Source organism: Leopardus geoffroyi, chromosome C1 (assembly GCF_018350155.1).
Source record: "Leopardus geoffroyi isolate Oge1 chromosome C1, O.geoffroyi_Oge1_pat1.0, whole genome shotgun sequence".
In the NCBI taxonomy this organism is placed as follows: Eukaryota; Metazoa; Chordata; class Mammalia; order Carnivora; family Felidae; genus Leopardus; species Leopardus geoffroyi.
The window spans coordinates 221,897,960-221,925,919 of record NC_059328.1 but is presented as its reverse complement, the minus strand read 5'-3'; the positions used below and the strand labels follow the sequence as shown (position 1 = coordinate 221,925,919).

The window sequence follows — 27,960 nt, the reverse complement described above, 5'->3', positions numbered from 1 at the left end:
TGGGAGACGGGAGGAGGTGGGCCAGCAAGGGCCCGGGCCTCCAGCCAGAAGCAGCCTTGCAGAAGCCTTCTCAGGGCCCCTGGGAAGAAGGCGGCTGCTGCTTCGACTGTTCCAGCTCAAGCTACTCTGGGTGTCCCCTAGAGGCCGTGGCGCAGGCTCCCGGACTTCCTCACCTGGGGAGCTTTTGTCTGCCTTCGTCCCCTGGCAGCTGCCGTGGATGGCAGGTGGGGGCGCTGTGTGACTCGTGCCGAGGTGACCGGACGAGGCCAGTGGGCTCAGCCCACCTGGAAGGACACTGCTTTCAGAAATCAAACCAAGGATGGGGCGCCTGGGTGGCTCAGTCGGTTAAACGCGGCCGACTTCGGCTCAGGTCATGTTCTTGCATTGCCGTTTTTGAGTTCAAGCCCCACATCAGGCTCTGTGCTGACAGCTCAGAGCCTGGAGCTGCTTCAGAGTCTGTGTCTCCGTCTCTCTCTGCTCCTCCCCCACTCACACTGTCTCTCTCTCAAAAATAAACATTAAGAATCAAACCAAGGCTAACACCACGCAGGAGATCCTCCCCACAGCCTCTCTTGTCGAAGGAGGAGCCACTGTGCGTCGTCCTAAAATCGAGTTCCTTGTCTTTCACCCTGGGGACCACGAGGCCGAGGGCAGCATCACAGCCCACAAGCTGGTGGGGGCAGGACGGGCTCCTCGTGCGCCGCTCTGGGGACGAGAGCTGCCCACACCTGCTGGCTACCAGAGCCCCACCCCGAGGATCTTTCTGTGGCATCGTGAGCCCAGGAAATGCTCTCAACACAGCACCTAGATCTCCAGTAGAAATCAAGACACAGACAACAAAGTGTTTTCTACTGAAACGGTTATTATTTGCCATTAAGAATTGCAAACTACGCTACGAGGAATGAACATTTTCTTCAGTAAGCCTTTTTCAAAACACACGAAACAAAGCTCCCCGTGGGTCAGGCCATCGCCCACGCCCCCGGTTCGTACCGACGGCAGGGCTGCGGCAGCGCCCCGCGCCCCCAGCCCACGGCAGTGGCGGCACATGTGTGGTCCAGAGGGTTGCAGCCAGCCCTCCCGGCTCCCCAGGCTCTACCTCACGGATGGGGCGCAGGACAGACGGCCCACACGAGCAGGGACACGGAGCCCTGGCGACACGTCCTGGCAAGCCCCGGCGGGCCCGGCGCAGTCCGGGCCCGCGACACGGGGGCTGAAGGCTGCAGGTGCTGACGTTAGAGCCGAGAAGGGTCTGGAGACGTCTCCAACTGGTGCAGAAGGATGGGGCGCCAGTCTCACACCATCAAGCCTTAGGCTTTACCCTCTGGCCCCAAACCACCTAAAACCTCACCACGAGGCAACCCCGAGAAGGACAGGGAGCCGGAGGAAGGGCCTGGGGGCCCCAGGGCAGCCCCGTCCCCACCCCCCGCCCCAGATCCGACCCAGGGGAAGCCGGCGACAGGAAAGCAGCAGCACGGCGGCGGGGGGGGGGGGGGGGGTCTTCGATGCCAGGACCTACAGAGGAGATGTGAGGAAGGCACGCCCCACTCGTGGCGTGACCTGCAGCTCCGAGGCGTGTCCCTGTCCTAGCGAGTCATATGCACGGTGACGTCTTTGGATTTCCACCACGCCCCACCACTCTGCTACTTTTCCTCCCACATCAGGGAGAAGCCTTGCCGTTGACGCTTCCGGCCCAGTTTCCCCCCGAGGTAGCCCTTGAGAAAGCACGGTGGCAGGGCGGAGGCCGTGGAGCAGGCAGGGGCCGAGGCTGAGTCCACAGGCGTCCCGCCGCACACGCCTGCCCTGCAGGTCTTCCGAGGCGGACAGGACAGAGATTCACGTCCTTGTGACTTCAAACAGGATTTTAATTCCAAAGCAAACCCAGAACCGAGCGCCCAGGAGGAAGCAAGGCAGAGGCGACGCGCCAGCGCGGAGCCGGCAGTGTGGCAGGGAGAGCTCTCGCGAGTGTGACGGGCCCTGCTCTCGGGGGCTCCCGGCCCGGCCGCGCTGGGCTTCCCTCGGTGGCTCCTGGCTTGCGCCTTGTCGCCCAGACAGACCCTCTGGGCCCGAGCAGCAGCAGGGCTCACGGGGGGGGCTCCGTGTGAGGGCAGAGGCGGCACGGGGCGCGGGCGCTCAGCGGACGGGCGGGCTGGATGGATGAAATGCGGCGGCACCAAGCGCCCCAGGGCGGGTCTGGGCTCTCGAAGGTGCCCCCAGTGAGGGCCAGTGGAAACCGTCCCCCAGCTCCGGGATTCTCAAAGAGACAGGATTTCGAAGTCTTCATCTTCCGAGTCAAAGAATCTTTCCAGTCGCTCTACGTCAGAAGAATCTAGGAGACACGAGCCAACGCCTCATCAGGTGCCTGGCGTGGGACACCTGGGGCGTGGGGACGAAGCGACCAGCACCTGTGTGCGCACCGCCCGCCGCACCCTGCCTCTGGCCAGTTTGCCCTCGGCGCAGCAGGAGCCCAGAGGACACCGGGCCGCTGCGGGTCTCGGCCGGCCCGGAGCCTCAACCAGGGGAGGGCGGGCCAGAGCGTCCCTGAGGCTCATCTGAGGAGAACACGCTTCTCGTTGGAGCAGAGAGAGAGAGGCTGGGGGCTGGGTGGGCAGGGATTCCTGTCCCGGGGTTGGGGGGTGGCGGGCAGCACTCCCTTCTGGGTTCTGTCAGACAGTGGACTCCATCGTCAGCCTCCAGGATCTCCTCAGAGGGACAAGGACACGAGCCCCGTCATCGTCATGGAGACAGACGGCTTCAGGAACCGGATGTGCTCCCGGCCTTCCTGCCGAGGCCGGGTTTTCGGTACGCTGCAGGCTGACTGACGTCGGAGACGCGGAGGGCCTGAGCGAGGGAGGCGGCCTGGGCCTAGAGCCCGTGAGCAGCAGGAAACGGGCGTCCAGCCCGGCCTGCCGTCCCAGAGCTGGCGCCCGTGCCATCTCGGAGACACAGCGTGTCCCGGCTCTGACGGAACCCAGGGGCCGCGTGAGCACCCCCGGGCACTGCGCGTGAGGCGAGGGACAGCCCGCTTGGGGCAGGGGACGGGCTGCCGGGCAGCACCCCTGGTCCCACACACACCACAAGCGGTCACATCTGGGGTCATACAAATCTTAAAGGCCAAAGGCAACCGGAGAAGCAGAGACACAGGGACAGAACGTCACAGACCACAGGACGGCGCACCTGACACGTGGCCCCGTGGCCCCCCACACTCACCTAAAGACAGGTTCAGGACGTCGGGGCAGGCCAGGTGGGAAGGCTGCTGTTCCACCAGCTCGAACATGGGCAGGGCGCCCCCGAGCAGCGACAGCTGTCAGCAGACACGGCCGGCCGTCAGACACGGCCCCAGCGCCCCCCCCCGCTCACCAGGCAGAGGGAACTGGGGACAAGAAAGGGGCGGCGGCCTCCGCACAAGAGGCTCTCGACCCTCTGCTGAGGCAGGTGCTGCCGCCCCTCGGGCATCCACGTGTCATCAGGTCTCCGGCCACACGGGGGGCGGCAAGCGTGAGGCTGGCGAGCAGCCTCGGGGGCAAATCCCACTTACCGCCTCCCTTCACCGACACGACAGCGGCGAGCCAGAAACCGAGGCGCACGAGCGAGGTCGAGGCCGACGCCACAGCCACGACCACGCGAGGGCCACGGCACGCTGCGAGGTGGGACCCCAAACCGGAGATGGCCTTCCCCCCTGCCCCGCAGGCGGGGGACCCAATACCCACCTTTCTGACGCGCTGGCACCAGTCGTCAAAGTCCTCCTCGGTCTGGCAGAAAAACCCCTGCAAGAGAAACAACGGTGAGCAGCACGCGGCAAGGCGCGAGAGCAGGGCCCCCTCAGACGCCGTGAGGACCGCCAAGTGGCGTCCACCCTCTTCTGGAGGCTCTGCCCCAACTGGCCAGACACAGAGGCCGTGCACATTTTAACGGCCTGGCCGGCAGCAAAGGCCCCTGGGACCCACCACGTGCGGCCCAAGTGGGCCTCCCCCGCCCAGCGGCACCTCAACGCGGGGAGCCCTGGGTCCCACGGAGCCGGTGAGGACGGCGCACCGTTACAGCCACGTGCACAGAGCGCCAACCCTGCTGACGAGTTACGAGAAACTCTAGGCGCCAGCAGAATCACGGGTTTTTACCACGAACAGGAGCACGGGCAGCACCCTGCAGGGAAACGGTCTAGTTTCTCCTAAGGAGCCCACGTGCAGCACCCTTCCTATCAGGCGAGGACACGGCGTCCACGGAGCTGGCTGTCCAGGTGGCTCGGGTACCAGCACCTCGCGCAGCTGCGTACTTCGCGCTAGCTAGACGGGAACTCAACCCTCCACGCTCCAGCCACGTCCCACCGCCCTCAGGCATCCTCCCCGGGGCCACCAACCTCAGGACGTGACACAAGACCCACAGACCCTGCGTCCAGATGTCTGTTTCAGGACCGATCTGCCTCATCTGTGACTCAATCACCCCCCAAGGGACATCATTACTTGCAGGCATCTTGGGCCTCGTTCCCCATCGAGTACATTTTGAGGGCACGCAAGTTCAGAGAAATCACCACCCCAGATCCCAGCCTTGGAATCAAGAGAGAAGGAAACTGATTCTTAAGGACAATCTCACAGGCACAGAAGTCAAGAAACTTAAAAGTCAACCCAAAAAGCCCACAGAGGTGGTGCAGGGCAGCGGGCTAGGCAGGCCGCCGCTGCCGCCGCTGTGTTACGGGGGCTCACTCACTCTCACTGCGCTCTGGCTCACACCGAGGCCGTGAGGGACGCGCAGGGCCACGCAGGATGACGGCCTCTGGCGGGTGTGAGTAGCTCATGGACATCGTTAACCCTTTTGTGCCCTTTGCATTCTAAACCAACACGTTGGGGGAAAAAAAAATCGCGAGAATCTGAAGCCTTTCCGAAACTTCCATTCTGAAACAGCGGGACTGAGCACAGGACGACTCAGAACACCGGCCCACGTGGCCGGAGAAGGCGGGACGGGGTGGGGGCGCACCACGGCAATGGACGGGTCGAGCTCCCTGACGCCCATCCTGCTCGGAGGGTGCTGGCAGTGGAAGCTCTCGTCCGGGATGAAGCAGCTGTCCGCAAACTCCACCGCGGGCTGCGTCGTGTGCGGGTCCAGGTAGATGAGCTCCTCGCCTGCGTCAGAGGACAGAAGTCAGCAGACGGGGGGGGGCGGCCCGGGGTCCCATTTCAGACCCGCTGCACCGAGACCCACCTGGCTGGGTGTATCAGGCCGGGAGAGCCGGTGGGCTGCAGACGGGGCGGGAACCAGCCCACTGGGGAGGCCGGCACCGGCCAAGAGGGGACACAGACCACCCGCGGGAACGGGACACCCGGCTCGAGCCGACGCCCTAAGGACGTGCAGTCTGCCCCCTCTTCCTCGGCTTCGGGCCCACCCGAGCATCCCGCACACCCGCCACTCACCGACGTAGCCGATGAAGTAATGGGCGCTGTTGGGCTTGCCTCCGATCACGCCCAGGGACTGGGGCATCATGAAGCAGTGCTGTGGGACACAGGGGAGGCGGGGCGGCTCAGCACGCTGTGCGGCAGCCTGTGTGTCCAGGGGGCAGCCCCCTTCCCTGCCAGCCCCAGGCCTGAGGGCGGGACGCGGGAAGGAGAGCCGGAAGACGTGGTCCCACAGAGCTTAGCCACGAAGGAATCCGCGGTCGCGTCCGGGGAAGCTCCGTGGGGGCAGTGGGCCTGCGGAAGGGGAACGCGGGCGCAGGGAGGAGGTACGGACTGGGCTCGGGGGCCCGTGCACCGGGCAGACAGGCGTGGGTGGGGGGTGGGGGGAGCGGTGCCCCGAGGCTGGGTGCTGGCGGAGACCAGAGGCAGGGGGAGCAGGGGAGCAGAGGCGCAGCGGCCAGTGGAGAGGTGGTCAGGACTGCCGGGAGCGGGGCCGCAACAGCAGGGCTTTAGCAACAAGCGGCATCTCGAGCCCCCTGCTGGTGGGCGAGAAGACGCCGGCCCCCACCCACCTTCAGAGTCTCCACGTAGGCTTCGTTGATGTCCGTGAGCCCCAGGCGCAGGGGGATGAGAAGCACCAGGGGTCTCCACTGTGCCAGCCTGTTGCTGACCTCGGCTCCCGCGGGGAAGCCGTTACAGTGCCGGCCGGGATCCGCAGGAAGCGCGGCGGCCCCCGCGCACAGAAGACCGCCCCTGCACAACCTTCCTGAAAGACGGAGACGGGCTTTCAAGGGCCGAACGGGGGCAGGCGGACGGTAACCCAACAAAAACAAGTACACAATCATCTGTTCTTAGGAAAAGGGGATAAAAAGCCAAGGGCTTAAACACATTTCAAACTTGGAAAATACGACGATTAATCCTGCCACCCACAGAGAAAAACACACAATCAAACGTTTTCTATGCACGTCCGATATACAGTCGTTACTGTGAAGTAAAGTGTCCTGTGAAACCGTACAAGCAAACACGGCCGTGCGCCCAGCGGCGACACGGCTCCGTGGAGGCACAGGGCCCCTCGGCAACGAGATGCTTTCCCTCCCTCGTGAACGCTGCTATCTGCCGTCTACACCTGCTGGTGATCCCTAACCGACGTGCTAAGAAGGGGGCTGGCTGGTCGCGTGGACGGGGATGGTCCAGCAGCACCCGGTCCGTGGTTTCTGAACACCTTTCCCCACTACACGGAACCAGGGCTCCTCAGGGAAACCACCGACCCCAGGCCTGGGGCAGAGAGAGTGCAAGATGAGCCTGAATCTAGTTAACGCCCAAATGGAGGACTGGACAATGACGATGACAGAGCACGTCAGAGAACAGCACGAACCTGAAGGGGTGTCCACTCACCGTACTTGGAACAATGAGTAAGGACCATAGCGTGTGATGCATAACCCGCTGAATAAAAAGAGAACCCACAAGTCCAGTGACTCGCAAAGTTTCCAAATCGAAATAAGGAGAAAGGGGCACCTGGGTGGCTCAGTTAAATGAGGAGAAGGCAGGCAGAGAGGGCCCTTCTCGAGAAGGCCAGCCAGTGAGCCGGCCGGGGAACGTGGAGGAAGGGCGGTTACGAGCCACCGTTCCAGGCAAAAATCCTCAGAGCACACTCTGCATCACCCTCAGATCTCAGCGATCGCAGAAGCGGAGACGCGGCCAAGCAGGTGCCCTGAGGAAGCACCGCTGCTGGGCAGGACCTCCACGGCGGCACTCTACCGGTGGCCCCCAGGGTCTGCTCGTGGGCAAACGTTCACTCAGATCCAAGTGCGAGGAAGCAAATACACTGAGTGTGGGGCGCTGTACCAAACCGGCCCAGGTTCTTCAACAGGTCAGTGCCATGAAAACCCAGGAAAATAAACCAAGGGGGCAAACCGTCAGATCAGAGGAGACCGTGAGGCCCCTGGACCACAGGCCAGGGCTGTGGAGCGGCGGGAAAGTGGGTGTGCCAGAGCACCCCGACTGGGGACGCAAGAGGGAGGTTGATGGCTGAACGAAGCCGGGATTGGAATTTCTCAAAATGCGTACTTGGGGCGTCGGGTGGCTCAGTCGGTTAAGCGTCCGATTCTTGACTCTGGCTCAGGTCATGATCCCAGGGACTCTGCACTGAACGCAGAGGGGGCCTGCTTGGGATTTTTTCCCTCCCTCTCTGCCCCTCCCCTGCTGGTGCTCATGCTGTCTCTTACTTTAAAAATACATACTTGGAAGATGCAAGAACGGGTGAGGAAGGGGTTCAACTTTCATCTCTGGCTAATCCTTGTTTAATATTGCGATTTATTGTAAGAAACACGTTGTTTGGTTTTCTAGCAGAGCTCCTAAAACCCTTTAGTTTTCCTAAGTGATGAGGCCCACACAGGTGTCTTTCGTTGTACGAATGAGGTGACTTCCCCAAAGCTTCTACGGGTGGGCCGGAACTTCCAGTCCCACACCTGACCTCTGGGGAGAGGGGCTGGGGCGGAATCCATCCCCAACGGCCAATGATTCCATCAGCCGTGCCTGTGTAACAAAGCCTGTGTAGAGACCCAAAAGGACCGGGTTCGGTGAGCTTCTGTCTGGGTGGGTGAGCACGTGGAGATTCGGGCAGAGTGGTGCTCCCGGAGAGGGCACGGAGGCTCCACACCCCTTCCAGCCGGCTGTTCCTGAGCTGCGTCCCTCCCAACACTCTGGGAATCTACTAAATGAGTTCTGAGAGACGCTCAAGCAAGTCAACCGAACCCGAAGAAGGGGTGGTCAGAACCTCCCATCTGCAGCTCAGAAGCACAGGCCACAAGCTGGTCTTGGCGCTGGGGTCTGAAGGAGGGGCATCGTCTTGTGGAACCGAGCCCTCGGCCCGCAGGGTCTGACGCTGCCTCAGCTCAGTGTCCAACTGGGTTACAACGTAGCATAGTTACACCCAGCTGGTGTCGCAGAACTGCTTGGTGTGGGGGGTGCAAGCCCACGTAACAGAACTGATGTCAGAATCCATCTAATTTCTGAAAGCAGATTTCTGGGCTTTTCCCATTTTCTTTTTTTAATATTTACTTTACAGAGACTGCAAGTGGGGGAGCGGCAGAAAGAGAAAGAAAGAAAGAAAGAAAGAAAGAAAGAAAGAAAGAAAGAAAGAAAGAAAGAAAGAAAGAAAGAACAAACAGAAGATCTGGCAGGCTCTGTGCTCACAGCACTGAGTTCAACGTGGGGCTCGAACTCGTGAACCTTGAGATCATGACCTGAGCCAAAGTCAGGTCATGACGAAACAGAGCCACCCATGTGACCCTTCCCATTTTCTCTTGATAAAGTTACCTGGTGATGTGTTATTACTACTTGAAAAAGCCAGCTCCAGAATTTATTAGTTCTACAATTCCTTCTTTTAAATCATTAATCATCAATTGGTCTTTATTAATACCACTCTTCCTGGATTTCTTCAGCTCATTTTGTTGTTCTTTCCCTAACTTCTTGAGTATATGCTCGCTTCGTGTGTTTTCACTTTTTAGTATCTGGCAAGCAATACTGCAGATACAGGCTCTTCTGAGTTTAGAATACGCCAGATTCTGATTTGGAGTCTGTAAACTTCACTCCTTTTGATCCAAAAGCTAAGGCCGGTTCCAAATTTCTAGGCGGTATCGTGTCTTCTATTTAGTCTCCATTAGTTTATACACATGGACACTTCAAAAAGGTACGTTCTGGGGCGCCTGGGTGGCGCAGTCGGTTGAGCGTCCGACTTCAGCCAGGTCACGATCTCGCGGTCCGTGAGTTCGAGCCCCACGTCAGGCTCTGGGCTGATGGCTCAGAGCCTGGAGCCTGTTTCCGATTCTGTGTCTCCCTCTCTCTCTGCCCCTCCCCCGTTCATGCTCTGTCTCTCTCTGTCCCAAAAATAAATAAACGTTGAAAAACAAAAAAAAAAACAACAAAAAAAAACAAAAACAAAAAACAAAAACAAAAAGGTATGTTCTGTGGCCAGAATCTAGAGTCTAATGTGTATCCGCTAACCTCTCTTACGGTGTGATCGGGCCGCTCCGTGACTCCATGTTCCGTATATTCAACCTGTCACCTAGTCTGTTTACTGTTCTGTGACACTTTCCTGGTTCACTGCATCTTCATCACTAGCACAGAATCTCACGTGGATGGGCTCAAGAGAGGACGGGAGCAGGGCCTGTCACTGCTGCACTCTGGGGACCCACCAAGGCTGCATGTGGCCCAAACACTGCAAACGTCCTGCTGTTAACGAACAACGGGTTTTCATTTGTACCAGGCACCCACTGGTAACTCTGTCGTGCTGCTCTAACATCCTTACCATGTAAAAGCCCCCTGTGTTTCTATCAGTGACGACAGCTGAATGCTGCCTGTGCCCCCCAGCTCACAAGCCAGGCCACTGCCTCGGAATGCTGACCTGTCTCCGCCAGCATCTCCTGTGGCAGAAGGGAGACAGCTAGGCCAGTAGGATCACCTTTCTTCAAAGGCAGCTTATTATCATCGTCAATTGAGTGCTTATAAAAGTGTCTCTTTATCTCTGCAGCTTGGAAGTGTCATCAGGAACACGCATATCTGAACAACTCTTGGTTAAAAAGTCGGAGGTCTCCGGTTCTACAGATAACACCTGTTCTGGAGTGGGGAGGCTTTCCTCCCGTTCCTTCACGGTCACCTGTCCTTGCCTCCTGAAAATTCTATCCACAGCCACCTCTGTTTTATCTCTGCCACCAGGGTCTTTCCGCCACATGCTTTCTCCGGTGTGCTCGAGTTTAGTTTTCCTTCATTCGTGCGCAACACCAGATTGTCTTTGTCAATCTGTAATTCCCCAGATCCGGTGACTTCCCACTGTCTGCTTGTTCACGAGGGTCTAAACCCACTGACGGCAAGCACTGGCAGGGGCAGAGGCTGCTCTGGGTGTCCTGGCCGGCCCCCCAAGGAGGGTGGGCAGGTGGGTGGGGACATCTCAACCAGCAAGGCCTCCCCTCGCCCAGCACACTTCCCCTGAAGAGGAGGGAAGGTGGGAAGCCCGCGCTTTCCCTGGGGAGGGGCTCTGGGGGTGCTTCCGGCTGACCACTCCCGAAGCGGCTCTGAAAACTAGGTCGGCCCTTGCTCGGCCACTGCTGGTTCCCCACCACTTGCTTTGCTGAATCAGAGCTTTCCCTCCTGTGCCCACGACCTCAGCCCCCGTGACTACACAGAGGCTGCCCTCAGGCCTTTGCTGCAGCCCACGGGGACTCCCCTGGGGCTCCTAAAACCAAAAGCATTAGCACAGCCATTGGGAAGCACCTCCGTCTACTCCACGCACCCCTCACCCCTCAGGTCTCTGCACTCGTTCAGCCCCAGTGTCCTTGGGGGTTGGGCTCTGATGTGTCCTTCCTCAGTCGTCCCCGGGACCAGCACACGGCGCTTCTGACTTGGGAGGGGAGGACCACGGGGCCCTGATCACGGCCGGGCGGCCACACTCACCCCACTTAGGAACGCTCCCCAGAACAGACCCATGTCGTCCTCAGACAAACCCCAGATCTGCACCTCGTCTCCAGCAGTGCTGCCACGGGCGACCTGAGACCCTGAGCGCCGGGAGCCAGCGTCCAGCCACGTGGCTGAGTCTCCTCCAGGTGCCAGCCAGCACCCTCCCCACCGAGGAATGGAGGTTCCGGACAGCAGCCCGTCCCTCACCCCTCCTGGCACCGCACCAGAGAGTCAGCCTCGCTCGTCCGAGGGCAGGTTGGGAGGCTGACTGGGTAGACCCTGAGGTAAGCGGTTCCCCCAACAACGGGGCCAAAAAAACCCTGATGTGCATTGGGAAGTGAACAGACAACAGACGATTGTGACGTTTCACTGACGGAAGAGGCCGCTGTTGACGCCTGTAAGGACCGCTCTTAAAAACGAGACACACACTGGGAGGGGCCGTCTATACGCCAACAGGAACCATTTCCAAGTGAGAAAATCAAGTGTCGTTTCCCTCATTCTCTGTGCGTTTCCATAGTTTCCAACGTGGCACAAACATTTCTAGAAACAGAATGCGAGGAGAAGGCAGAGGGAAAAGGTACATGTCCTTCTGTGGGGGCCCTGGTCGGCCAGCCCTCAGGGGACACAGGGTCGGTGAGCTGGGAGGGCGGGCCGGGCAGAGGGCCGCTGCCTGCTGGAGGCCCGACCCTGGCTCCCCGACACCCCATGGACGCTGTCCCCCAGCTGAAGAGGGGAAGGGCCAGTCAGCAGCGGGGAGCAGCGGTGCCTCGGGCCCAGGTGCGCTTGTGGCGGGGGCCCCCCACCCGCCGTCACAGCACAAGACCTCCTCCCGCAGATCAGCTGGCTCACAAGGCTCTTTCTTACGTGACAATCTTCAACAAGACTGGAGGGAGGGAGGGCTGGGAGACTGTGGGGAAAAGGCGTTCCCGAGGCAAAAACTAAGACGTTCGAAAGAGTTTTGTCGGCTTGGTAGCACAAGAGGATGTCAACTCCAAATTCAAAACTCACTCTCTAGAGGCTATCTGCCAGATGGAGCCGTTTTCCTCCTGGACTACCACTTCAGCATGCCTGGACGCCGCCAGGTTTCCCGTGGATCCTTCCAGAGGGAGGGACAGAGCTACGCTCCCCTTTCCTGCTGCACGCTGGCCCGAGACGGCGCAGCGGAAAGCCATTCCTGCCTTTCCTTGCGGCGCACGGATGCCCGTGAGGGGCAGACCCAGCACGCCGGAACACTTCACTTGCAACGAGGACACAAAACAGCACGGGGCACTAAGGGACCCAACCCAGCTCTACAGAGAATCCAGGCCCTCCCCCGAGCCTGGTGTGCGCTGAAAGAGAACGAGGGGTCCCCTGGCCTGCGCGCGGGGCGCCGACCCGCACGCCAGCGGGGGGGGCGCCCAGCGTGGGCCAGGGAGCCGCCCCCGAGGCCCACCAGCCACAGCCCCGCACGCCCGTTCACTTACTGATGTCCTCCATCACCACCGTGTTGTCCATCGCTACGTGGACTGCCAAGGCGCTCCACGTGTCGAAGACAGCAAGCTTCCTGACGGAAAAGGGGAGAACACACCAGTAAGCCTTCACGATCAAAGACATCTCACTTGTGCGGGGCAGGTGAAGGAAAGAGCGTCAAACGCTCTAGCGGTTTCTGCGGATGAGAAAGATGACGACCGAGATGGTCAGCACCGCAGGCGGGAGGAAGGCCGAGGCTGCGGCCCGCTTGTTCCCACCTGGGCCCAGGGCACCCTCCATCACCCGCAGCCTCCACCTGCGGACACAGTCCCCGCGCCAGAGCCCTGCGCGGCATCACCTCCTGACCCAGCTGCACGCAGAAAGGGAACCGGGGCGCAAGCCCCGCCTCAGGCACCGGGGGTGTGGCCGACCCAGGCGGGCCCAGCCCCCCGCTTCTCCCAGCACCTGCACACGCAGCTCCAAAAGTGCCGGACTGACCAGCACTCGGGTCCTCCCACAGACGTCTGGTTTCACAACTGCAAACAGCAGCGGAAAAGAACCGAGGCCAAAGACAAGATTCTGAAGAAACCCAGAGAGCAACCGAAGGGGCAGCAGGAAGGCGGGCGAGTGCACCCTGGGTGCTGGGTGACGGGGAGGGGCCGCCCAGGTGACAGGGAGGACCTGGTGTGTCTGGGGACGCACGTGGAAGGCACGGGGCAGCCACACAGAGCCGCTCCCGATGGGAGGCCAGAGTGGAGGCCGGGGGAGCGCGTGCAACACGCCACTGGCTGCCTCCCTCTCACGTCTGCCGAGGGCCAGGTGCGGGCCCGAAACCCACGGACGCACAAGACACAGAGCAGCCCCTCGTGAGGCTGACGTTCCGAAGAAGCGTGTGGGCAGCATGCGCCGTGGAGAAGCACGGAGCAGCAGTGGGGGGCACTTCCAGGGCAGGGGCAGAGTGCCTGGGAGCGAGCACAGGGTGGGCAGTGGAGGCAGGGCCCCTCGTGTGCCCACCGCTTTCCCTGGACTCGGCTGGGAAGCCCCAGGATGGTTCCGAGCCAGAGAAGGGGCAGGTGGTCAACTTGCACTTTGTGAAAGCGTCACCTACTGCTATTTCCACAGAGACTCGAGAAGGACAGAGAGAAAAGGAAGACCAAGGAGGAGGCAAAAGACAGGGCTTGAGCCAGGGTTAAGGACAGGGAAGCAGTGACCCCTGGTTAGAGTCTGGACACACCGGGACGGGGTGTGCCGAGAAAGAGTCTGGCAGGATCTCAGTTGTTGGCCCGAGTTCTGGAAGGAAGGACAGCACTGCCGTTCCCTGTAGAGGAACAGGCTGGGGAGGGGGGGCAGGGGGGCCGGCTTTGGGTTCTGGCTGTTAGGTTGACCTGCCCCTCAGACACCTAAGGGATGATGCTCAGGAAGCATGTGGACCTGGGCCTGGAGGCCGGGCCCGTGGCTCTGGGAGCCGGCTGCGTGCACACAGCAGCTGAGGCCGGTGCTGACAGGGAGAGAGCGGCCAAGGGCCCAGGCCGGCCCTGCGGTGCTCCCCGATGGGGCGAAGCGGCCGCAATGGAGGCATCGACAGGGACCAGAGAGCATGACCGTGCGGCCCAGGGTTTCCAAGAGAGAACACCTGCATCGAGGGCCACCTGCTGGACAGCGGAGTAAACAGAGGACCCAAACCTGGCCTTCAGATGTGACCACTAGACTGACGGCAACCTTGAAGGAGCTCTTCAGAGCAGCAGCGGGGACGCGGAGCGAGGGAACAGCTGAGACAGGGAGAGTCCACATGCAGAGCCCGCGGACAGACCCCGTGTCCAGACACGCACAGCACGTGGAGAGCACCCACGCAAACCAGCACACCGCACAGACCACACACACAGGCCACGCAGAGAACACCTGCAAACCACGCACACCACACAGACAGCACACCACGCTCACGTGGACCACACAGCCACGGCACACATGGGCCACGTGCACCGCGGACCACAAAGACAGACCGTACGCGCGGAGCACACCAGCAGAGCCACATGCAGACCACACACGCTGACCGCACAAACAGGCCAGGCACACGGGCCACACAGACCGACCACGCGCGTGCACCATGCAGGGAGCCTGACCGTCCGCAGACCAGGCTCCCGAGGCACGCGGGGCTGGGCCCAGGGCCCTTGAGGGCATGTGGTGGGGGCTGAGCAAATGGGGGGCTGGGGAAGAACACAGACGGCGGGCGGGCTCGGGGCTCAGCTGGGAGGCGGACGTGCGAGAGAAGGCAGCACCCGGGAAACGTGACCGGGGCAGCCGGGCGGAGCTGGCAGCCCGTCGCCGCGACGAGGAGGAGCGGGCTTGGGGCCGAGGGACAAGGGCCGGTTCAGACCCGCTGAGCGAGGAGCCTGGGAAGAGCCCGGGGGGTGGGCAGCACGTGCTCGAGTCAGGACGTGGAGGGAAAGCCGCAGCTACAGACACAGGGCCCCAGGAAGGGGCAGAGCCCCACGGTGCCCACGCCATACTGCCGTCGCTCCGGACCGGCGTCAACCTCCCAGGCCCTCAGAAAGCACCAGTGGGTGGTCCGGGTGACACACACGGGCCCCACCCAAAGTGCGCCATCTGGGTGAAGATGTTCATTTATCGGGAAACAGAAATTCCACACAGGAGACCACTTGGTGCAGCCGCCCGTGAGGGGAAGAGGGGAAGACGCCCCCCCCACGGCCTTCAGCAAGCGAGACTCAGCGGAGTCTCGCGCTCCACTACGCCCCAGGACACGGGAGGGACAGAGCTTGGCACGTACTTGAGCACCTGGGCGACCGTGTTGGGCCCGTACCACTGGCCGATGGACTTGCCCTCGCCGACTCCCATTTGTGCTGCAGGAAACAAGACGGGATGAGTGACGGGCACCGCAGCCCTCCCCCCCACCCCCCCCACCGCGGGCCCCCCCCCCCCCCCCCCCCCCGAAGCGGCAGCAGCAACGCTCCACAGGAAGCCCGCACGGGCGCTCCCACCCCGGCCTCCAGCGGGCCCTCCCCACGCACACCAGGACGCTTCCTCGCAAGAGGCGCGGAGGCCACGCCAGGGCTGCCCTTCACTACGAGCCAGGACCCCGGCCCCTCGGTGAGGAGCAGGAGGGCCGGGTCTCTCAGAGCTCTGCCTCTCCCCTGCCCCGCGGGAGAACACGAATCAACACAAGGAGCACTCGGACCCCGCGAAGGGCGCAGAGCGGGACGAACCCTCGGGGGCAGGGTCCGGCTTTCACAGCCCCGCCGGTTATGGGCCGGAGTGACCTACATACAGCCTCACGCCTCGCACACCCCACGGCAGAGCGGCTCTCGGGGGACCCCGCACATCCGCAGCCTCCCACCTATCTGGTGAATGGAGTAGTAACTGTCCTTTCTGTCGATGAACGCGTTGAGCACGCTGAAGTAGCTGTCCGGCTGCCTCTTGCGCTGCGTCCACCGCCAATCTACCGGAGACACGCAGAGGTCAGCGGTACCCAAATAGCAGAGAGAGGCCTTTACGCTTCTAGAACACCCAAGCCACAGAGGATACCCTTCCCTGAACCTTCCTGACATTAACAAATTCTCCAAGCTTCCAAATATGTATGAGCTAACCGACTGGAACAAATCCACGCAGAAGACAGACGTGGTTTCAGTGACTTTATAAAGAGTTTTTGAAAGACAAACGCTCATCAGTATCCTTTACAGTCACTTTTTCGAGCTGATGAAACCCAGGGGGTCACCACTCAAGAAAACCCTGAACCCCAATCTCTGCTCCACCAGTGATCACTCTGGGTGACCTCACCCCACAGTCCCCTTTGCTGAGAACGCTGCCGTCCCGGCGCCATGACTCACCTCGGCCTAAATGCCGGCACACCAGGGCCTGGGCAAAGATCATCTGTCCACACCGCAGCATACAGCCCCAGCCTGTGTCCGAGGTGGGGCCGGTCCCCCCTGGCAGGGCAGACAGACAGACAGGCCTCGCTGTCAGAGGGCCCGGCGGGCCAGGAGGCCACCGGCGGGAGGCCCGGACGCCACCTCAGCTGCACCCCAGGTGACAGGCCATTTAGAGCCTGCTCATGCCAAGGGCACATTTAGTGGGCAGTGATGCACCCCGCCATCCTCTCAAGATGGGTGAAATATGTGAACAAGTCAGTCGCAGGGAATTAAGAGTGTGTGGAAAACACGAAAAGACAGGAAGCCTCGTGAGTAATCTAGGAAACCTGAAGCTGAATCAGGAGCCATTTTCCAAGCCCCAGAAGGGCAGAGACGCAGGTGCTGCGAGAGCGGGCGGGGCGCGTCGGCCGCAGGGCAGGAGCAGAACCGGGGGGTCAGCAACAACCCCGTGCCCTGGCAGCAGGCCCGCCCCGGGGCACAGAGGGTGTGGTCACCAGGCAGCGCAGCTCTGCGTGCCCTCCGGGATGGGCCCTGGCACGCCAGGAGACACCTGTACGTCCTATCCACCCACAATTCCACAGGCAGGTGCTGGAGGAGCAGAGATGCCAGGGTCACCCCAGCTGGCTCCACTGTCCCCGCCCAGGTCACCTCAGAGCCTCGGACAGCCCCTCCCACGAAGCCTCTCGGGCTTTCAGAGAGCAGCGCCCCAGACAAACTAGTCCTCTCCGCATAGCCAGGGCAGGAAAGAGACCACGGTGGCCCTCACAGGCAGGCCACGTTCTTCTCGATGACTTCACCAAACCGCCCAAGGCCCCTCTCAGCCTGTCCTTCTGCGCCCAGACCGCAGACCCGCAGGACAGCGGGGTCCTGCCAGCACCGCCAGGCACCCCCACCCCGCCTCAATCCCAGGGCGCAGCCGACAGGGCTCATCAGACAGTGGTGTGTGGTGGCACAGGCCTCGGGTCCGCACTCTGCAACGCTCCCCGACAGGCACCATGGCTCGGCCACACACACCTCACTCCAGGGACGCAGGAAACCGCGTCTGGGTGAGGGGCCTGAGACCAGCCACCCGTTGGCCTTCTTGGTGCCCCACCACCTCCAGTGTCGGGTTCTCCAAACGGCAAAGGCCAGGCCGAGCCCTGGTGCCCAACCTGTCCACCCCCAGGGTCCCGACGACAAAGGGTCACTCTCAGTGGGACGTACGCTCATGCTACGTATGTAGGCACGTACGTATGCACGCTGCCCCTCAGCTCTCCCACGGCTAAGTGAGGAACACATCGGAAAAGGTGACGGGGGCAGGGGTGAGGGGGGCGCCTGGGTGGCTCAGTTGGTAAAACGTCGGACTTTGGCTCAGGTCATGAGGTCATGGTTCATGGGACTGAGCCCCGTGTTGGGCTCTGCGCTGACAGAATGGAGCCTGCTTGGGATATTCTCTCTCCCTCCCTCCCTCCCTCCCTCCCTCTGCTCCTCCCTGGTTCGTGCTCTCTCTCTCTCAAAATAAATAAACTTCAGAAAACATTTAAAAAGTGTCAGATACAGGGCAATGGCTTCCACACGTGCTGGCCCCACAGCAGGAAGCGAACCGTCACCACCACGGCCCGGGGACAACACTCAGACACACGAACTAGATCCTCCTGGACTGACACGCTGTGCGCTACGGTAACACACCAATTCGTGTCCCCTTCTGTTGTGCGTTTTTAAATGCCGGTTGTGCCTCGTTATCCTGATCTCAGGTCCCAGGAAGAACCCTTGACTTGCACACCGATAATCCCTGCCCTCGGAAGAATCAGGAGGCCTGGGTTTGGCCCGACTCTGCCACACCAGGGGCGAGCCCTCAGCCGGCTTATGTCTAGTTCAGGTTGCTACGACAATTAAAACGAAGTGACAAACGACTAGTTAACTGTCAAGTTTCCCTCCTCAAACGACATATGTATCGTCACAGGTTGTAACAGACAGAGTACTTACCAATGGCTGGGAAGTTTTTCCTGTATGTAAACCAAAGTCTGGACGCCACGTCGGACAAGATCTCATCCTTTTCTAGGGATTATTTAAAAGAAGAAAACACAGCCTTAACTTGGTAGATCACGTGTCACAGAAACTTAGCAGGTAACTATTATTACCACAAAACGCTTTTTGTAGACTGAGCCCCGTGAGCACAGCAGGCCTCACCACGGCTAATACCTGTGGAAATGCTGTATTTTCTACCCAGTATCCACACAGGCTCTGAGGTCTCCGGGAAATCTTCAAATTCGGCAAATCGAAGAGTGTCGTAGGTCAGAGTAGCTATTGAAACCAAACACACAGTGATCCCATTTTTATGATTTCAGAGAACAGCATCAGAGACTATCTCTAGCATTTCTGTATAAAGAGCTAGGTGGAATTCTGCTTCTCCGCAGGGTCGTGCCAGCTATCTGTCCCCCCCCCCCCACCCCCCTCCCGGCCCGAGCCTCACCTTCCGGCAGACACATAGGTGAGGCCCACTGGGCTAGGCCCAGGGCAGGGAAGAACTTAATTCTTTTTTTTTTTGTAAGAGTTTTTTGTCTTTGTTTTTTTTTTGTGTGTGTTTTTTTTTTGTTGTTGTTTTTTGTTTTTTTCCGAGAGAGAGACACAGAGAGTGAGAGAGACAGAGGGGGAGAGAGAATCCCAAGCAGGCTACACATTCAGCGTGGAGCCCAATGCTGGGCTTGGTCCCGTGCTGAGGCCATGACCTGAGCCAAAAATCTAGACTCAGGCGCCCCATTAAGTACTTGTTTTAAATTTAAACCTACAGGACAAAAGTAGCCCTGGCATCTCAGTGCACACGGGGGCCTGCAGACTGAACAGACGGTGGAGTAAATGTCCCCTAGGAGCATGTGTCCAGATGCCGTGGGGGAAGGCAGGCACTTCAGGGGCAAGAAAACAAGCTCCTGGACGACGAAGCCAGATGCAGAGGGCGGGACACAGACTCCCAGAAACAGACCCAGAGGCCCCTGCAAGCTGTTTCCACTTCACTGACGCTCTGAGAACAAGGCCACCGGCTCCCACCTGCTAAGGAGGTTGCCGTGTGTGGGGCTAGCAAGTCCTGAGCACCACTTAATACTGTGTTGCTTCAGCTAAGAAACGAGAGAGGCCCAGGGTCCCTCTCTGTCCTTGGACCCGGCTGAGGAAACCCTGTGCACACAGTCTGCAGACCCGGCAGAGCACAGACGGACACCCGCGAGGCAAGGTGCACAGTAGATCCCGCGCCCCCCAACTCTGTGGCTGCTCCTCATGGAACAAAAATGCACAGCTCTCATCTGCTAGCTCCCAAGCCTCAGTGGCACCTAGTCACTTGTACCCTTCACCTGCAGCTTCCCCAGAATCTTTGGAAAATCTATCATAATAGTTTCTCCCGCATCTGAATTTACTGTTTGACAACAGCCCCACCTTTTGGTAACAACGATATATTGATTTTTAAAACCCCAAGACTACAAAAATATTATAAAAAATCAACTGCAGCTTCACACCCAGCGGTGAATCTCCTTCCGGAAGTCTACGTGTGGACCCACAAAGGAACTACACCACACCCCTGATTTCCTCCTCTCTGTTCTGGACGACAACGCGGTCAGTCCACACAGACACAGAGCTCCAGCAAATGTCTACCAGTCTCACAGTGTCCCGCTGCACAGATGTCCATGCCCTGAGCGCTCAAGCGCCCGGTTTCCTGCGTGAACGTCCCAGCCTATCGGTCTGTGTCGTGTGCGATCCCCTGGGGGTGTCGGGGGTGTGGCGCTGGCAGTGGGGGTTCAAATCCTAGCTCAGGCACTCACAGCTTCTAAGTTCTTTGGGCTCCTTGACCTCCTGGTGTAGCAATTTCCTCACCCATAATATGGGGGGGTAGGGGGGAAAGTAACAGGATGCTCTCGCAGTGCGACTGCAAAGTGTCCGTGAAATCCTCCCCGCGAGGCGCTCACACAGAAGCTGGCAGACTGAAGGGCTCCGAGGTCAGCTGGCATCACTAATATCGAGGACGAGGATGCAGACCTGCAGGCTCAAAGGTGCGCAACTGTACTGCCCCCACGAGGCGAGGCTGCGCTGGAGGCGCGCCAATGCCCGTCACGGGGCTGGCCGCCAGTGCTCCGCCAACAGGGACATCCACAGCAACAGAAGACCCCGTGCTGGCTACTTAAAGAATCCCCTGGCTGTCGGGAACCCAGACCCAGCCCTGCCTTTTTTTCCCACCCCAAATCAGATGGCATCAGAACAGTCTTGCGCTTCCAGAGAAGCCTCGCCGCCCAGAGCGCCTGAGCAGGATGCGGGCACCGGGGCGTCACTCGCTGGGCTTCGGGCACATGCAGGGGCCCCACTCGGTGCGTGTGACTTGCCCACGCTTCCACCGTGAGGAAGAGCCCCAGCCCAAGGCTACCTCCCCCTCCTTTGTTAGGGACGATTCTGGTCTCTGCACACAACTGCAAACGCTACGCGGGAACGGACTCGCGTTCCACCTTCTCACGGGGCTGCAAACACCGCCATGCCTGTTACCTCTCTCTCTCTCATCAGGACCTCTGGGCCGTAACCCACGCGGACACTCAGCTATTCTCAAGGAGAAAGGAGGCAAACAGCTTGTCTGGTCTCAAGTGACACCACCACAGGACCACACTCTCATCCTGCCCTGCTAACGTCTGAGGTCCTCCTGCGGCCGCAGCCGTCAACTACGGGTGAAGGGGTCTCTGACGACCCTGAGAGCTACCGAGTCCTCCGGGCGGCATCTCCCCCGTGCACCGCGTCAGGGGTGCGGCACACGTCAAAGGGCCACCACTCCGTGTGAAAGCTGGGGCCCCTCTGAAGTTGAGAGGTTTTCATCAATGAGGTGGCAAAACGCAAAGCAGGTGTATTTCTTAGGTTTACTAGCAAAGTTTATAGGCAACCACGCCAACTTCAGAGGGAGAGGAGTAAGAGGCGTTCCTTTAACACCGGTCACCAAATTTCGTCCCAGAGCTAACAAAATTATGGGTTGCGTGCCCTCAGATCCTTTACTGCCCCAGCCAAAAGCAAGCAAGGAGCCAGACACTTGAAGGGAATGAACTACACCAGGGAGTGACCCCAGCTCTTGCCAGATCAGCAGGAGACTTGAAGCAAGGGCACACGTTATCTGCGGGTCCCCAGAGAGCGCTGCCGTGCCCCTGTTCCCCATGTCCCCTCACACCACTGTTTCTCCTGCTCCTGCCCCTCCAGTGACCGCCCCGGGGGGGTGCAAGTCACATCCCATCCGCCTCTGGAACCAGCTGCAGACACACTGCCCCCCGTGCACCGCGGCGTCCTCAGACAGGGACCGTGGTCGCCTCCCGGTCCTGGGGGACACTGCCTGTCGAACACAGTCCCCGCCGTGTGGCACCAGAAGGCTCACCCTCACTTGGTGGTGACCTTTCTCTGCGTTGGTCCTCTCATCAGTAAAACGGGGACGGTGTGAGGAGGAAACCTGAAAGGCTCTGTGCCACAAGGGGCTACAGGAAGCGAGGTTCAGGGTGGGTCCCCTGAGAGCGACCGAGCCGGCCATGCTGGCAATGCCACAGCCAGGAACGAGAAGCCCCCACGCTCTGTAACTGAGTTGCGGCCCCCAGGGCCATGTGAGCAGGAAGCTGGCCTGGAACACGACCCGCAGGAGCACGAAACTGCATCTAAGGCCCAAACCTCCCTCACAGACGCAGGGCCGTGCTCAGAGCGCAGATGCCAGCCACTGCGACGAGTCCCATGGACCTGCGGCAGTTCAGCCCAGGAACGCGACCAAAGGACCCCTCGTCCCCGTGCGGCCATCAGAGTCCTGCCCGGCAATCCCCCCTGCCCCGGAGGACGGGACCCGCCTGGTGTCCCCACAGCCCGGCACCCTCACGGCGCCTGGACCATACCAGCAAGCTCCTGGCCCTTCCAGGTTGTACTCTCCAACAAAGACAATGTTTTCCTAAATCCACGCACGTCCGAAGTTCAACGTTGTAGCTGCTGGAAGATTTGGTTCTGGGCACAGAGAGCCCACCTGCTGGCTGCAGGATGCACGCCCGGGTCCCCTGACCACAGAGTGGGGACACAGCCACTGGCTCTGCCCAGGGGGGGTGGGGACACAGGCTGGTGCAAGGTCCCAGCAACATGTGCGGCACCCAGCCGTGGTTTTCGGCACCCCCTCTTCCTCTCTTTCATATCCTCTTGGGCCTCACATTTCATGGGATGGAACTAAATCTCCCTTCCCCTCAGAGAACACTTTTGCCGTTCGTGTTAATTTGGTCAAAACACATATTAATGACCCTGCAGAACGGAAAATGTTACAGGACACCTGTTCAGAAAACAGTTCAATAGACAAACCAGCACTTTGCTCCTTTAAAACTCAGCTCGCAACGCCTGAACAAAGTGGCCGACACGGGAGGCCACTCGTCTACCAACTCCGCTCACACCGGCCGGCGGCCTCTGCCTCCTTCCCAGAGAGGCTGCGGCAAATTGATGAGCCCTTTATCTAATTTCATCACCATCCCGTGTGATCTCAATCCTGTGTGAAGCAGTTCATATACCTTCCACGTTAAAAAGGGTCAAATCCCGAAAAGACCGCCAGTCTCCCGACTCCCAGGAAATGACTAACCCCCACTAAGGTGACGCGCAGGACGAGAAGGGCTGACAGGTGCCATTCGCCGTGAGAAAGGGGCTCCTTCAGAGGCACTTGCCTTCAGTTGGTCACCTGAGTCCCAGACACTTGATTTTCCACATTTTCCTCCCTGATCACATCCGGAAGAAGGAGCAGAAAACCCTTTAATGGCATGCTAATTCCATCAGGAAAGAAAGGTTCTGATTTATGTTATTAATTTGACAGAAAGATAGGGAACTGTGCTCCACGAATGTCACCAATTTCTCTCCGCTTAGTACCAATCACACTGTAACCCAACCAGGGAGAAATACAAAATACACGCACCACTAGCTCTTCTCAAGCTTATTGTAAAGCATCACATTTCAAAGATATTTCCCCAAAACACCTACAGCTTCTGAGAGATCATGTTTTATAAACAAAATCAAAAGAAGTGTTCTCCCTTTCCTTTAAAAATGTTTATGCTAGGGGCGCCTGGGTGGCGCAGTCGGTTAAGCGTCCGACTTCAGCCGGGTCACGATCTCGCAGTCCGGGAGTTCGAGCCCCGCGTCGGGCTCTGGGCTGATGGCTCAGAGCCTGGAGCCTGTTTCCGATTCTGTGTCTCCCTCTCTCTCTGCCCCTCCCCCGTTCATGCTCTGTCTCTCTCTGTCCCAAAAATAAATAAACGTTGAAAAAAAAAAAAAAATTAAAAAAAAAAAAAAAATGTTTATGCTAAGCAGCACCTGGGCGGCTCAGCCCCGACTTCAGCTCAGGTCATGATCTCATGGTTCGTGAGTTCGAGTCCCACATCAGGCTCTGTGCTGACAGCTCAGAGCCTGGAGCTGCTTCGGATTCTGTGTCTCCCTCTCTCTCTGCTCCTCCCCCGCTTGTGCTCTGCCTCTCCATCTCTCTCAAAGGCTCTTAAAAATAAACATTAAAAAAAAATGTTTACAGTTAAATCTTTTTTTTTAATTAAAAAAAAATTTTTTTTAACGTTTTACTTATTTTTGAGACAGAGACAGAGCATGAACGGGGGAGGGGCAAAAAGAGAGGGAGACACAGAATCAGAAGTGGGCTCCAGGCTCTGAGCCATCAGCCCAGAGCCCGACGCGGGCCTCGAACCCACGGACCGCGAGATCGTGACCCGAGCCGAAGTCGGACGCTTAACCGACTGAGCCACCCAGGCGCCCCGTTTAATTTTTAATTTTAGAGACAGAGAGAGTGAGAAAGCAGAGGAGGGGCAGAGAGAGAGGGAGACAGTCTCAAGCAGATTCCGCGCTGTTACCACAGAGCCTGATATGGGGCTCAAACCCATGAACTGTAAGATCACAACCTGAGCCCAAACCAAGAGTCGGATGCTCCACCGACTGAGCCACCCAGGCACCCCAGAAAATGTCTGTTTAAAATAGCAGGTTTGCAAGTAGTTACTTTCTAAAATCCCAAATAGTTGACACGAAGATGTTGGCGGTTCAATTCTGAATAGAAGGAAGAGACAGGAAAAGTACCCGGAACGTTAGCGACACCAAGAACTAGAAAGTAACGCGCTCATGAGCACACCAGACAGAAGGCCACTCTGAACCCTGCTGCCCCACAGGGATCAGCAGCCCCTTCTCGCCGTTTACACCTTCGTGTTACAACAGGCTAGCTTTACGCGGCAAACTCTCCAAACCGAAGTCCTTACAGCGCAGAGTGGGGAAGTGTCACAGATTCAAGCTCTGCTTCAATTACCAGCCACGCACCAGACACAGCACGAAGGCCTGCGCGCACAAGGTGCCGGCTCTGTCCTCAGGGGACGGGCGGTGCAGCTCTCTAACTGCTGGCACCGGTCAGTTCCCTGAACCCAGAGCGTGTCTTGACACAAGTGCTGGGGGCTCAGGGGAGAACACAACGGGCCCACAGCCAGCCTGCCGCCTTCTGGACCCCTATGCCCCGGCCGGCAGCCCTGGGCACCCCTCCTAGGCCCCTTCTTTTTCCTCCTCTTCAGACCATCAGCGACTCCTCCAAAGTGGCTTCCCACACACTTGAACCTCTAGTCCAGGCCCACGCCCTCAGCTCCAGGCCGGGGACCCAAACCTCCCCGGAGTCACAAAGCAGATGTCGAACAATAGTCAACACGTACAAAGCCAAACTCCCAACAGCTTCCCCACCGGCACCACTCCCAAGGTCCTCCCCGGCAGTTTCTCAGCTCAGGCCATAAACCTCAGCCCCACCTTCGACTCCTTCCTCTCGTCCCCTCCTACCGCCCCATCACCTCCAACCCACAGACGGTCCTGTTGTCTCAAGCCTCCAACACATCCAGAATTTGACCCAACTAAGTAAGGCCCGCTGGCTTCCTTGCAACAGGCTCCCAACCAGAGTGTCCCTAGCAGAGCGTCCCTACTGGAGCCTCCCTACCGGCCTCCTGGCTTCTGCCCTTGCCCCTCTCAGCACGAGCAGCATTCCCGGACGGAAGAGCCAGAGTGAGTGTATGCAACACATTTCCCATCACGGTACTCCTCCACTCAAAACCTCCCAAAGAGTCACCAACTTGCTTAGAATAAACAGCCCAGTCCTGTGCCTGGGCCCAATTCGTCTCTCTGCCTTCAGCTCCTAAGCTCTCATCCCACCTGCTGCACCCCGGCCACACTGGGCCACCTGCCCTTCCTCCTACGCTGCTTTTGGGTCTCAGTTAAAACTTACCTCTGTCTGCAGAGACACCCTGCCCATGACTCCAACCCTCCTGGCCCACATCCCGCTCCCACGTGAGCCGCATGGCTTTTGTCTATTCTGTTCACTTCGCTAGCCAGGGCCTAGAACAATGCCCAACACAAACCTCTCACTCAACAATAAATGTAGTTTATCAAATGGATCACTGTAAAAACAGAACCGCCAGTAATTGCGTAAGATTTGCTCAAAGAAGGCAGAATCCGTAAGGACTCCAGGGATCGGGGAGACTGGATCTTTAATCATTCCTAAAAGGATGCACAACATCACGTCAGGAAAAAAACCCTCCACTGCAGCTTACAGATACCACACGTACTTTTATCAGCATCAACAGAAGCCCTCAAATGCGAACACCTTCTGGTACTTTGAAACAGCTTTGGTGTTTTCCCTGGAGATGACTTCAGGGAACCACCACGTGGCTACCCCTAACTTTAACCTGCTGATTTTCACGTGCACGGCAATACAACCAGCATTAAACCATATTTTCCCCCTTAACCAACTCTCCCATGTCAAAGGTCTACAGTTTCTGAGCAGGGCTAACTTCAAGAAAGTGGATAAATAATTCTATTCCTTTCTCCACCCTGTGTCCCCTGCCCCCAGCAACCAGTAAAACACTCTCTGACACTTCTTTTTAAAACAAACCTCACAAAAAATAACCTCTTTAACCTGCTCTTTTGGGAATCTGGGCAACAGTCTCCACCACAACTTAACGCGCTTATTATTTTTTTTAATGTTTTTATTTATTCTTGAGACAGAGAGAGCGCGCGCGCGCGAGCGAGGAAGGGGCAGAGAGAGGAAGACACACAATCCAAAGCAGGTTCCAGGCTCCGAGCTGTCAGCACAGAAGCACAGAGCCTGACACGGGGCTCGAACCCACAACCTGAGATCATGACCTGAGCTGAAGTCGCAGGCTTAACTGACTGAGCCTCCCCAACACGTTTAAAGGACAAGATGTTACAAATCATTGAAATACTGGCCATACACGTTTGCATTCATTTCCAAACTGAGATTTCAGTAAGTTTTTGTTGCCATTGCCAGAAGAAAGACACAGCAAACAATGCCATCCAGGATGACAGGTGGGATGAAACCAGGTGGGGGAGGGGAGCGGTGCTTGAAGGCCAATCACTCCCTATAATGAACGAAAAGGCTAAGACTGCCCTGGAAATGCTTTCAAGGCTACTGAACAAAGACCCAAAATAGCTTGCCAGCAAAAATGAAGGGACGGTCTCTCCTCTGAACAGAAGCACGATGAGACAGAGCAAAACACCACATATGCGGATGTTCGCACATGTACGTGTACACACGGATAATACACACACCCTCCCGCTCGGCCACATACTTTGCATTAGGACCCCAAGAAGTTAAGTTATGATGAGATGAATTCAGGTGCTCTCTTCAACCACGGAAAGGAAGCTGGCATGATCTACTGGTCACTGAATTTAAAAAAGAAGAAGAAGCAGCAGCAGCAGCAGCGCGTGCCGTGAGTATGTTTCTGGCCTCCAGAGAGTTCAAGAGTCTCCTCCACTTCTTAATTCCCGGGGCATGGGGAGCGGGTGGGGGAAGACAAGGCATTCTCCGGCCGCAGTTTTTAGAGCCAGCTCCGCCCGACCCCCAGCAAGCGCCCGACACCGAGGCGGTGTCCCGTCTGGGACGCCACGCCGCCCCTTCTCGTCCGAGCTGGCCTTGGGCCTGTCGCCGGGCGCCCGGGCGGGACCGAGAAGGCGCCGAGACACGCAAACACCCGCTGTCACATCCGCGCCGGCCTTCCCACGGACGCCGTCCCCGCCCCGTTCCGCGTGAAGGCCAGCTCCGCCCCGCGGCCCCGGGCCCAGCCCTCACGCCCGCCGAGGCCGGGCGACACCCCGGCGGCCGAGGGGCCAGGAGAGCGCCGCCCGCGGGTAGCCCAGCGCCCGCTCGGGCCCTCACCTGCGTCCATCTTCCCTCTCCGGCCGCCGACTGAGAGCGGCGTCGCTCCGACGGTTCCGCAGCGCGACGCGACGGGCCGCTGCCGGGGCCAATCCGGGCCTAGCGGGAGCGGGCGGGGCCGGAAGTGAGGGTGGAAGCGCACGTCCGCCATCTTGGCGTACGGCGGGGCCCAAAGCCGAGGGCTGGGCCCGCGCGCTCGGCTCCCTGGCGGCCTGCACCGTTCGCTCCGGGGACCTCGGCAGCGACCCGTTGGGCTAGCGGAAGCAGACGCGGGCGGGCGGCGGGACCCCGGGGTGGGGGGGCGCGTCAGCCCGCCGTGCGCCCGGGCCGCCGGCGCGGCCATCTTGCCGTACGGACCGGCCGGCGCGCCATGCCGCCGTACGGGGCCACCGGCTCGGGGCGCCCCCGCCCACCTTCGACGCCTGGAGCCTCGGGCTGCGCCCCGCCTGGTGCTGGGGAACCCTGGCACGCCGAGGCCCGGCCTGGGGGCCGGGCGGCCGGGCGGCCGGGCGCGCGCCGCCATCTTGCCGTACGGGAGCCGCGGGGGCCGGCTCCCACGTCCCGCAGCCGTGTCGCCGCGCGCCCTCCCCTCGGGGCG

At 59.4% G+C, this 27,960-nt stretch overlaps 1 protein-coding gene across 3 annotated transcripts; it reads right to left on the bottom strand.

The window, feature by feature from the left end:
• Nucleotides 1-842: 842 nt before the first annotated feature.
• ATG4B (autophagy related 4B cysteine peptidase) lies at nucleotides 843-27,960 on the bottom strand. Of its 3 annotated transcripts, XM_045482038.1 has the most exons (14): nucleotides 27,363-27,459; nucleotides 26,776-26,869; nucleotides 18,353-18,454; nucleotides 18,137-18,208; nucleotides 16,130-16,228; nucleotides 15,640-15,741; nucleotides 15,073-15,145; nucleotides 12,302-12,381; nucleotides 5,957-6,150; nucleotides 5,403-5,481; nucleotides 4,969-5,114; nucleotides 3,708-3,764; nucleotides 3,208-3,301; nucleotides 843-2,326 (listed from the first exon to the last, which is right to left on the bottom strand). In XM_045482038.1, exons 2-14 carry the CDS (start codon nucleotides 26,780-26,782, stop codon nucleotides 2,253-2,255), a joined length of 1,179 nt encoding a protein of 392 aa, XP_045337994.1. In that variant the 5' UTR covers nucleotides 26,783-26,869; nucleotides 27,363-27,459; the 3' UTR covers nucleotides 843-2,252. The 3 variants fall into 3 exon arrangements, with proteins under 3 accessions (XP_045337994.1, XP_045337992.1, XP_045337993.1); XM_045482036.1 differs by lacking the exon at nucleotides 26,776-26,869 and having other exon boundaries at nucleotides 27,363-27,960; XM_045482037.1 differs by lacking the exons at nucleotides 18,137-18,208; nucleotides 18,353-18,454; nucleotides 26,776-26,869 and having other exon boundaries at nucleotides 27,363-27,885.